The sequence below is a fragment of the Argentina silus genome (genome assembly GCF_951799395.1).
Source record: "Argentina silus genome assembly, chromosome: 1".
Classification (NCBI taxonomy): domain Eukaryota; kingdom Metazoa; phylum Chordata; class Actinopteri; order Argentiniformes; family Argentinidae; genus Argentina; species Argentina silus.
The window spans coordinates 14,406,638-14,417,887 of NC_139655.1; the positions used below are offsets into that span (position 1 = coordinate 14,406,638).

An 11,250-nucleotide genomic window follows, 5' to 3' on the forward strand; every position below is an offset into this window, starting at 1 on the left:
TCACTCACAATAGCATTCTGTTTTCTTTTTCATTACTTTAGATCCACTTGATTTAACAGGTCCAACGTATTGGAACCAATAGCATAAACCACAAAGTGCACTCACACTAAACCACCCTACATGCTAGCCAAGTTAAACCAAGCACACCTAAATGAACTGAAGGATAACAGAAGCTGTTCTGAGGCCAGGTCTGGCTCTCACTAGCGGTGGTTGAGTACTGCAGGGCCCAGTGTGAGCAACAGGGTAAGGCAGAGAGCGAAGCACCATCAGTAGCACAGCTAAAGACATGCACACCTGAATCTGGGTGTGAGGGATGGAGAGGAGAGGAGAGGAGAGGAGAGGAGAGGAGAGGAGAGGAGAGGAGAGAGGAGAGGAGAGGAGAGAGGAGAGGAGAGGAGAGGAAAAGGGAGGAGAGGAGAGGAGAGGAAAGGAGAGGAGAGGAGAGGAGAGGAGAGGAGAGGAGAAGAAAGGGAGTTAGCTACCCTTGGTACTCACCTGCCCTTAATGACTGGTTTAGGATCGCTTGCGAGTGAAATGACTTTCTTATCTGAATCTGAAACATCTCTAAAGTCATCCAACTTTCCACCCTGACATCATATTGCAGAGTCTCCCTTTAACAACAAACATTCACCAGCTGATCCAGGTGCAGTGCTTAGGGGCAGGGAGCATCCTCAGGTAAGGTGGGGTGCTGGAGCATCACAGAGTGGAGTGGCTATTATAGGCTGCTGCGTTTCCAAGGCAACAAGGGAACCAAACGGAACAGGGTGCAGCATACAGCGGGGCCGTTTCACCGATGGCACCCTATTCCCTATCTAGTGGACTGAATGGGGAAATAGGGCGTCATTTGCGACTTGCCCTAGGTTTGTTTTCTGGAATAAGAGACACTTGGAAACTTTTTCTACCTAAAAAAAACCCATCAGATACAAGTTCAGCTAAGTATAAGACAAACCCACTGGTTACAGTAAACCGTGGTGTATAAAGAGTGGAGGAGCGAGAAACGCACGCACACACACACACATTGTAACAAGAGTGTAGTAGGCTACATACCATAATATTCAGGATACGTTCATACAACAGTAATAGTAAAAACACACAACTGCTCACAGCTCTATTTACAAGCTTCACATCTCCCTAGTCTTCTAAACCTACCCGACTGCAACAAAGCAACACCCATTAGAAATACTAGTTAACAACCTATATACCTAACTACGCTGTTTAGTGTTGCTAACTCTTCTACGGTGCTATAAATTACTTCATTTAAAAAAACAACTCCAGTCTCTATAATAGTCATCATATCAATTTCAATATTCAAAGGTTAAAGTATTATAGGCTTCAGTTTCACATTGACTTCACTTTTCACCCTCAGTGGGCATCGCAACAGAACAAATACACACAAACAAACACACACAAACAAAGATAGCATCATCGTGTCTTCATGACAATCACGTTTCCACACATTTAAACTTCTCCTTCTTCTTCTTCTTCTCCGAATCTTATTAAAAAACGCAAATCATACTGTTGACAGTAAAGCAGCTCTGGGGTTTAGTAAGTCATATATAAATGAACGCCAGTTTCTTTTCCTTTCTTTTTTTCTTTCAGTCCTTAAATGGACACTATAAAAAGGCAGCAAACTTGTAAAGTAACCACTGCAAAACGCTCCCTCGGGACAAGGTGAGTAGATATATACAATGAAGGTAGAAATGTTACAAAACACATGGATATACAAGGTAGTGAGAGGGGAGGGGAAAATGTCTACAATTCTTTGAAGTGGACTTTCACGACTAAAACGGAACAACGGCTGTCCTGTAGATTCCATGAAAGTGCATTCTGGATTATCAACTCTCATAATGCAACATGAACATAACAAATCTCTTCTCTTTGATATGTCAAAGCAACGAATCCACCCACTACTTAGATTTAGACAAGACTCCCGCACCAATCACAGGGCCTGTGCTGATTAGATAAACTGGGGGGAACAGATTAAGGGAGAAGAAGCATGTGGGCTATACTTTACATAATCCCAAACTGTCTGTCAGAAATAGCAGGAGATTATATGCTTCATTCAGACTCCTCCTTCATAATCATATTATAATCGGATTGTAAACAGGTATTATTAGTGGTGTTAAAACAGTCAAATAAATAAAAATGATATGTACACAACAATGTTTGGCAGGGGTAGGTCTACCGAGCTGTACAGACTGTCCCCATGCCGGCACCCTGTTTCACATGATAATCACATTCTGACATGGAATGCCATGATAATTCTGATCTAGTTCTATTCTAGAATGTAAGTTTTATTGTAGAATGCTACCATGGAACGATTGGTGCCAACACAGGGTTGTTACCATTCTACACTTTTCTCTGTATAGCTACAACTCTCTGGGTGTGAGGGGAGGGTACATCTTTCAGAAGTGTGTGTGTGTGTGTGTGTGTGTGTGTGTGTGTGTGTGTGTGTGTGTGTGTGTGTTTTTAAGTGGTGGGGCTCTTCGGAGGAGGAGTGTTATGGGTGAAGGTGTAAGGGGACACGGGGGCAGGAAGTGAGAGAGGGTGTGGTTACACTGTGTTCTCCTCACTGGGGGGCTCGGCGTTGGGGGGCTCCAGAAGAGTCTGCTGAACTGGGGGGAGAAAAGAGGAGGGAGACAGATGGTTATAACACTGTTAGAAACCCATAATAAACCCACAATGACTTGTTTGCCAGAGGGCATCAGAAATCGGAGGACAGGCTCATTGTAATGCATGGAATGGAATGAGGAACGGTATCAAACACGTGTGTTCGCAACAGAACATTACACACGTGTGTATTATGTAACCTCAACACAGACAGGATAGCGTTCGCTGTGCTTTGACAGTGGTGTTTACCTTGAGGTTCTGGGGAGGCTGGAGGGGTAGAAATTGGAGGACGGGCTCATTATAACATGTTTGAAAACCATTCCTCATTCCATTCCATGCATTACAATGAGCCCGTCCTCCAATTTCTACCTCCTCCACCTCCACCAGCCTCCCTTGGAGGGCTTTTGCTTTACTATCACCACCATCCCTTCATTTGAATTCACATATAACAGGCTAGATTCTGTTGTTTCTGTGATGAAACTACCATTGGGAGATGCTACGTGTTTTGCTAATCTTAATGCAGCCTTCACAAGAAGCAGCTGGTTGGTTATACATTGGGGCATTTCAGTTGAAGATGTAAAGAAAACCTTTCTCTCACATTTCTGTTGTTCTCTTTCTCACCAGACTGGTTCTCTGCAGCTAACACTCTGGGGTATAATGTTACCAACATACCATGAGGTCTTAGTGTTTCCCCTCTCCCTCCCTCCCTCCCTCCCTCCCCATCTCCAGCGCAGGCAGTGTCTGCGGAGGGCGCAAGGCATCAGTAGGGACACCTCTCACCCCAGCCACGGATTGTTTGCCCTCCTCCCATCCGGGAGGCGGTACAGGAGTCTACAGCTTCTTCCCTGCAGCTGTTACTCTGCTGAACTCCAGCGGTAGACCAGCCACCCCCCCACCCCACCCCACCTCCACCCCCCAACAAGAGGAACATTGACTCCCAGTATCAGTGTACCCTCCCCCCATACCTCTACTGGCTGCACACTGAGGACTCCAATTTAGCTTTTGCACTACTGCTTGTTTGCATATAGCATATTTATTATATTGTAATAAATAATAATTATTTATTAATTATTATCTAATTATACATCTTACATATATGTAACATACCTCAAGACCTATTGCCGTTGTTCAACTGTACATATCATATTGATATTCATCTCATGTATATTCACTTATTATATTCATTTATTTATACTCATTTATTTGATAGCATTTCTTTCACCATTACATGCATTACATTGAGCACGTCCTCTGATTTCAACCTCCACCAGCCTCCCCTGGGTTCTGTGGTACTTCCTGAAAGTGGTTAAAGGTAGTAAAGGGGCATGTTACTATTCAAGGTTACCTTGTGGTTCTGTGGCCACCACGGCGTCAGGGGCATCAGCCTTCACCAGGTCTGTGTTGAGGCTCTCTGTGGAACCATGGAGAGAACACAACAATGAAGTCACATCACAACCGAACAACTGAAATCCCCACCTAAGTCCAAAGATCACTGCCAAAGAGTCTCCCTTCAAAGAACTAACATCTCTGCCTAAGAACAAAAATCCCCCACTAAGAACTAAGATCTCAACCTAGGTACTAAGACTCCCCACTAAGAACTAAGATCTCAACCTAGGTACTAAGACTCCCCACTAAGTATTAATAACTCAACCTAAGAACTAAGACTCCCCACTAAGTATTAATAACTCAACCAATCCTAAAATCACTGCCTAAACCTGAAATGATCCTTACCTAATAACTAAGATCCATGCCTAATTCAAACAATATTACAATCCCAAAACCCTTAGGGCCGGTTTCACAAACAAGGCTTAAGCCTAGTCCGAGACTAAAAAGCATCCTCAGTGGCAATTTGTCATTGCAAGTGTGAATTAGTCCAGGACTAGGCTTAAGCGTTGTCTGTGAAACCGGCCCATTGTATACAATGGGTTGATTATTATGATATTCCTACACCTCAGTAGATTTGTGTAACACTTTCCCTTTACAACATTTGTAGTTTTGGGAACTATATTTCTTATTGCAGGGCAGACACCACCACAATCTATTACAAAATAAATACTTACAGCATTGTTTTCCTCACAATTTTCAGATTTGTTGAGGAACTGTTTAAAAGAAATAATGCCCCCAAGGCAAGGATTTATCGTCTATATTGTCACGCCTGCAGGCCGTATCTAACAACTCCCCCCTGTCCGGGACAATATTGACCATAAATCATGGCCTCTCAGGCATTATTGCTTAGTATATTATATCTAAATCACATAATTGTAGATAGATGATACATGATAGTTTATAGTAATCTGGGGGTCTGTTTTATGGTGTTATAATACATGTATCTATCCATGTTATTATGTGACATCTAGATTAGATATTGGCCTAAAATGCTAGATCAGGAATCACGCTTGAGATAGACCACAGTAAAACTGCATGTTGCAAGTGTATTGGCAATGAGCCAATGCTACATCCCTAATCTAGATGAAAGATTAGGGTAATCCCTGGTACTCACGCTGTATGCTGAAGCAGAACTTCTTCTTCTGGTAGGAGACGTAGCTGCTGACCGCTCCCACCAGCGCCAAGGCAACGGCACTGACGATCCCGGAGATGGTTCCAGTCGTAGCCATGGTGTCTGGAACATAGACACACACACACACACACACACACACACACACACGAGATGGAGTGATTACCAGGTTGTTTACACCTATCAAAATCATTTCAGATCTTTGGTGTCTAGTGTAGTGTATAGGGTGTAGTGTCTAGAATGTAGGGTGTAGGGTGTAGTATCTAGGGTGTAGGGTGTAGTGTCAAGAGTGTAGGGAGTACTAACTAGGGTGTAGTGTCTAGGGTGTAGGGGATGTTTCTAGAAAGGGTCATATTGTCTCTCATAAAGAGAGAGAGAGGTTTTACACTTCTTTACATATTGTTTCTCATACCAGAGTTGCTGTCATCAGCTGGGTCCAACTGGCCAGTTCCTCGTCCACCTGGGACAGAGTGGGAAAGAGAGAGAGAGAGAGCAGTAATGTGTGTGTGTGTGTGTGTGTGTGTGTGTGTGTGTGTGTGTGTGTGTGTGTGTGTGAGAGAGAGAGAGAGAGATTGAGAGAGAGCAGTAATGTGAGACTGAGTGTATCGCTGCAATTTGATACATTCAGAATTCATGTGCATTAATGTGATGTCATTCAATCAATACAGTAAACAAACCCCGAGTGTTCTGACAGAGAATGAAACAGAGTCCCTACCGTACGATCCAATTGTCCATCTTTTTCCTTGAAGTGTACACTCCCCTACACAGATTAAAAAGCATGATGACAGCCCATGCTTACACCAATCCTACACTTTTAAATCTGTGTAGGGGAGTGGACAAGTGTACACTTCCGGGAAAAAGGTGGACAATTGGAACGCAGGGTATGTCTTGAACTCTACTCAGAAAACACTAGGCTGGACAGAAAACTGTCCCAATGAGCCTTCTCTGGTTTATCTATCATGACATATGATCCACTGGGGCTCAGGGAGTAGAGCATGGCGCTAGCAATGCTAAGGTTGACGGTTCAATTCCCTCTGGGCCCATATATACTAAAATGAGCTTACTGTACTGTAAGGTGCTTTGGATAAATCACACTTTATTGGTTCCATATCTGAGGTCATCATTATTATTTATTTATTTATTTATTTGAAATTCTGGTGGATTAAATATTTACCTTTGCCTTTGTCAGGGTTGTAGCTTTCATCCTTGCCAACATCAAACAGATCACTGTCTGAGAAGGATCCACCTAAAGGTGAATAAAAGTGTTGAAGTTAACTGGCGACCCATCTCTGACACACTAGGCTCCAAGCCAGTGAGGATGGCCCCATAGATACACTGTCCCAAACGTTCCTGAAGAAAGCTCTCCAGACAGAGGGAGGGATAGGATAGAGAGAATGAGAGATGGACATCAAGGAAAGGGGGAAGAAGGAGTAGATAGTATTGGGTTGCCAGGGAAGGAAAGAGAGTGTTATATTAGCCTTTGACAAGATCCAAATGGAGTGAGACTACAGCTAGACTGAAATCCTCATGCGAGTTGCCAGATAAAAGACACACTGGCAGAGAAACAATAGTGCAGTTAGTAAGGATGTGGTTTCTGTTCCAGCCCATTGTTTATTTTGCTCTGCGTGCTTTACACACACACGCACACACACACAGAGCAGAGGTTTTAGGGTGTGTGTTCAGCCTTTATTCTCAGAATGTAGAGCTTCCCAGGAGGTCTTGTTAATGGTGGGAGAGATCAGAAGGAGAGAGGGAAAACAGAGAGAACTGTCCCCATTAGGAACTGAGAGAGAAGGGGGAACAGAGACACAGAGACACAGGTAGAGCAAAGAGGGAGAGAGAGAAATAGACAGGAGGGGGGGGCAGACAGAGTTAGAGGGAGAACTGAGATAGAGACAGAGGCAGAGAGAAAGAGAGATGGAGAGAGAGGCAGAGAGAGAGAGAGAGAGAGAGAGGCAGAGAGAGAGGCAGAGAGAGAGAGAGAGAGAGAGAGAGGCAGGGAGAAAGAGAGATAGAGAGAGAGAGAGGCAGAGAGAGAGAGAGAGAGGCAGAGAGAGAGAGAGAGGCAGAGAGAGAAAGAGAGAGAGAGAGGCAGAGAGAGAGGCAGAGAGAGAGAGAGAGAGAGAGGCAGGGAGAAAGAGAGATAGAGAGAGAGGCAGAGAGAGAGATAGAGAGAAAGAGAGATAGAGAGAGAGGCAGAGAGAGAGAGAGGCAGAGAGAGAGAGAGAGAGAGGCAGAGAGAGAGAGAGGCAGAGAGAGAGAGAGAGAGAGGCAGGGAGAGAGAGAGAGAGAGAGAGAGGCAGGGAGAGAGAGTGAAGAATAGGAGTGATATAGGGACAGGGGGTTAGATAGAGCTAGGTATGCCCCAGAAGGCTGGTCAGCAGGGCAGGCATGGTAAGGTAGGTAGATAGATACAGGGTAGGGGTATCCTCGGTCAGACAGGGTTCTTACCCCCGTCCCCTCTGTTGTTGGGGCTCCCGTCACCCCTGCCCCCGCCTCCAGCACCTTTATCTGACAAGCACATGACACGCAATCAACCCCCACTACTACTGCTCTACTGCTAGTGGACTACATCCACACCTCCCCACATCCCTCTAGCCTGTGTTACTGAGACTATACTGCTACTTTACACTATACTATTCTTGTTATCTAGCCCTGTTACTCTACTACTCTACTACAGCTATGATCTAGACACCGATATACTATACTACATTAAATACTACAACTACACCTGCCAACAAGCTCCTGAAGCTTCAGTATATTACCACACCTATTCAACCTGTCTGTCTGTCTGTCTGCCTGCCTGCCTGCCTGCCTGCCTGCCTGCCTGTCTGTCTGTCTGTCTGTCTGTCTGTCTGTCTGTCTGTCTGTCTGTCTGTCTGTCTGCCTGCCTGCCTGCCTGTCTGTCACCATACTGTAACGGATCCACCCACCTGCGGTTCCCTTGTTCTTGTCCTTCCCTCCGATGTCGTTGTTGGGGTCCAGAGCATCACTCAGGTCAAACCCATCAGCAGCTACGGGGAGGGGAAGGGGCAAAGGTCAAGGGTCAGCCAGAGTAAAGCCATGCGGGTGACAGGGGTGAGATACCTACCACACCTCAGCCTAGAGGAAACCCTACTGTGGACAATCAGGGATGGTTATGTTTCAATGGCAAACTGTTGGTTATTGAACATGTTCATCTATCAATGTGTTTTGTTGGGTCAAACGTGTTTTATCCACGCACTGATAACCAAACAGCATTAAACAATTAAGGGAAAAAAGACATACAGTATGTTAGATCCATGGAAACTGCGATGAGCTGATCCATGTACACACTAACACACACAAACAAACAAAGAGACACATCAGATGGGAACACACATAGTGATAACATGGCACTAAGAGTCTCTGTAGTCACACGGCTGAGAGGCCCAGCTGCTACAGTAGCTAGTGTGAGCCAGGAGCCAGCTCAGTCAAATGAAGCCAGTCTCAGATTGGTTAGACGTGTCGTAGCTGAAAAACCCAGCAGAAAACCTGATACACTGACTGACAGAACAAGAATGGATGACAGACACACACACTGAACAACATACGTGAACAACATCGTGGGTGTGACTACAGTGGTTCAATGGCGTGGCCAGGATGTCATTGACGAAGACAAGATACCATTTTGATGTGTGAACATACGTTGACTCATGTGTCTCAATAATCCTAAATTACTTCCTTTCCTCATCTCCTTTCTTAATCTCCTCCTCTCCTCTCCTCTCCTCTCCTCTCCTCTCCTCTCCTCACCTCCATTACAGCTGATTGTTGGAATCTTTGGTGCCAATATGGCTGCCATTCCAATTCTTAAACTCAAACAAAGTTGGCTGAACTTTGCATGAATCTACGGCGGCGTTGTTTCAGAACAATAGGACACGGTGGTACGGTGTAGACGAGACGATGGCATGATGGGGGATAGGTGGGGCCACGTGGGAACGGTACAAACCGGGCTGGCCCTTAGGTGGCGCTCGCGGGGCACTGGGGGACCTGGTGGTGTGGGGCAGCAGGCCGGGACGGAGGGTGGCGTCAAAGAACTCATCCTGGGTCTCATCTGTTAGTGAATGAGGGGAGTGCTGGCAGGTTAGTGGGGTTAGGAGGAGCATGGAATAGATAGATAGAGATAGTACAGACCTGTTTGGGGTTAGGACTGGAGGTGCATCACATAGACACATAATGTACAGGAGATAACACTGAGGTCTCAGCAAGACTCTGTTATCAATAGTTTACCCTCATAGCTGAGTGGTTATCAAAGGACTCTTCAGCTGGGTCAAATCGAGGACTGTGTTTACATCAGAATCAATGTCTATTGATAAGCAGTAGGCTACTGACAGACTCTAAACTATAAATAAATAACACGATTCTATTCTATAACTGTTCTATTCTCTATGCTCTAAAACCACACATACTTCTACTGCAGCTGCATTCCATCTGCTGAGTGTTCTAATCTATACATTCTGTTCCAGAATCCCAGGGTGAATGTGCGCTGGTTTAGTGCGGTGGTTCAGGTAGTGCAGGTCTTAGATCTCTGGTAACCAGGCAGTTGTGGAAGGATTGATCATTTTAAAGACTTGGTTCCCAGGAGACAGATTAAGCCAAGACCTCGACTATATCACACTTTGGATGGATGCTCCCCATTGAACATGAGCTTGTCTAGGAGTATGTTTAATCTGTGTCTGGGGAAACCAGCCGAGAGTGTTTCTCTCTCTCTCCCCCCAGGAGTCTCACCTGGTTTGGGCTTGGGTTTGACTGGAGCCTTGGTGGCCTTGGGGACAACCTTGGGTGGGGTTGTGGTCTTCTCATCGTCGCTGAAGACGTCTGATAGGTCCAGGTCTGTGTAACATCACAGTGGTTAGTAAACGGATGAATCCTAACAATGGTTTATGAACGGATGAATCCTAACAATGGTTAATGAACGCATGAATCCTAACAATGGTTCATGACTGGATGAATCCTAACAATGGTTTATGAACGGATTAATCCTAACAATGGTTCATGAACGGATGAATCCTAACAATGGTTTATGAACGGATGAATCCTAACAATGGTTTATGAATGGATGAATCCTAACAATGGTTCATGAACGGATGAATCCTAACAATGGTTAATGAACGGATGAATCCTAACTGGAGTGCTGCTCACATACAGTTGTCAGTAACTTGGATATTTGTGCAAAAATCTCTGATATTTTACATCTGTATGCATGGCACACATTTATGCAGAAATCTGCCATTGGCACAAATGCATAATGAAGAGAGCCCACACACCGCATACGGTATGTTCTCCACTGCTTTATTGCTGCACCACAACAAAATGTAGGATGGGCATGTGTCTTGCGACTGAAAGATTAGCTCAATAAATTGAAAATTTGCATTGGGATGTGCATTAGTGGAGGCTGGTGGAGTCAGACATCGGAGGTTAGGCTCATTGTAATGCATGGAATGGAATGAGGAATGGTAACACACACGTGTTTGATACCATTCCTCATTCCATTCCATGCATTACAATGAGCCCGTCCTACGATTTCTAACTCCACCAGCCTCCCCTGATGTATATATTACTATTGTATGCTTTCATGAATGCCTGATTACCTGCTCCTGCTCCTGCTCCTGCTCCTCCGCCTGACGGTACAGCAGGCTTAGGCTTCTGGGTGGCTGAGGAGAGATGGAGGACATATAGAATGTACATAAATAGGATACTATATCAGTTCATAGTAGAGTATAAAACATAATGAATTACAATTCACAGGGCACACATATCCTATTGATATGCGGTTAATATTGCATATACATAGTTAGGATTCGGCCCTGAGTCAGGCTGTGGATTATATAAGCAGTCAGAATGAAGTACATGAGTACACAGTCAGGATGAAGTACATGAGTACACAGTCAGGATGAAGTACATGAGTACACAGTCAGGATTAAGTATAGATGAGTACACAGTAAGGATAAAGTACACAAGTACACAGTACATGAGTTTACAGTCAGGCTCAGGGGTGTTACTGTACTTACGAGCTTTAACAGTGTCGTCTTCATCCAAGGCATCTGACAGGTCAAAGCCTTCTTGGGACAGAACTATAAAACAGGAGAGGGGGAGAGAAGGGTGAG

The 11,250-nt window shown here is 44.8% G+C and overlaps 1 protein-coding gene across 1 annotated transcript in view; it reads right to left on the reverse strand.

Annotated features, from left to right (window-relative positions):
• Positions 1–2,518: 2,518 nt before the first annotated feature.
• The window catches only part of cd99l2 (CD99 molecule-like 2), a 14,071-nt gene continuing 5,339 nt past the window's right edge, over positions 2,519–11,250 (reverse strand). Inside the window, exons 2-12 of the mRNA XM_083671288.1 lie at positions 11,155–11,217; positions 10,735–10,797; positions 9,872–9,976; positions 9,024–9,197; positions 8,059–8,139; positions 7,577–7,636; positions 6,300–6,371; positions 5,538–5,585; positions 5,111–5,230; positions 3,956–4,021; positions 2,519–2,615 (exon numbers count right to left, since the gene is read on the reverse strand). Of these exons, the coding sequence (XP_083527414.1) occupies positions 2,554–2,615; positions 3,956–4,021; positions 5,111–5,230; positions 5,538–5,585; positions 6,300–6,371; positions 7,577–7,636; positions 8,059–8,139; positions 9,024–9,197; positions 9,872–9,976; positions 10,735–10,797; positions 11,155–11,217 (914 nt within the window). The 3' untranslated portion in view covers positions 2,519–2,553. The remainder of the gene's footprint in view (positions 2,616–3,955; positions 4,022–5,110; positions 5,231–5,537; positions 5,586–6,299; positions 6,372–7,576; positions 7,637–8,058; positions 8,140–9,023; positions 9,198–9,871; positions 9,977–10,734; positions 10,798–11,154; positions 11,218–11,250) is intronic.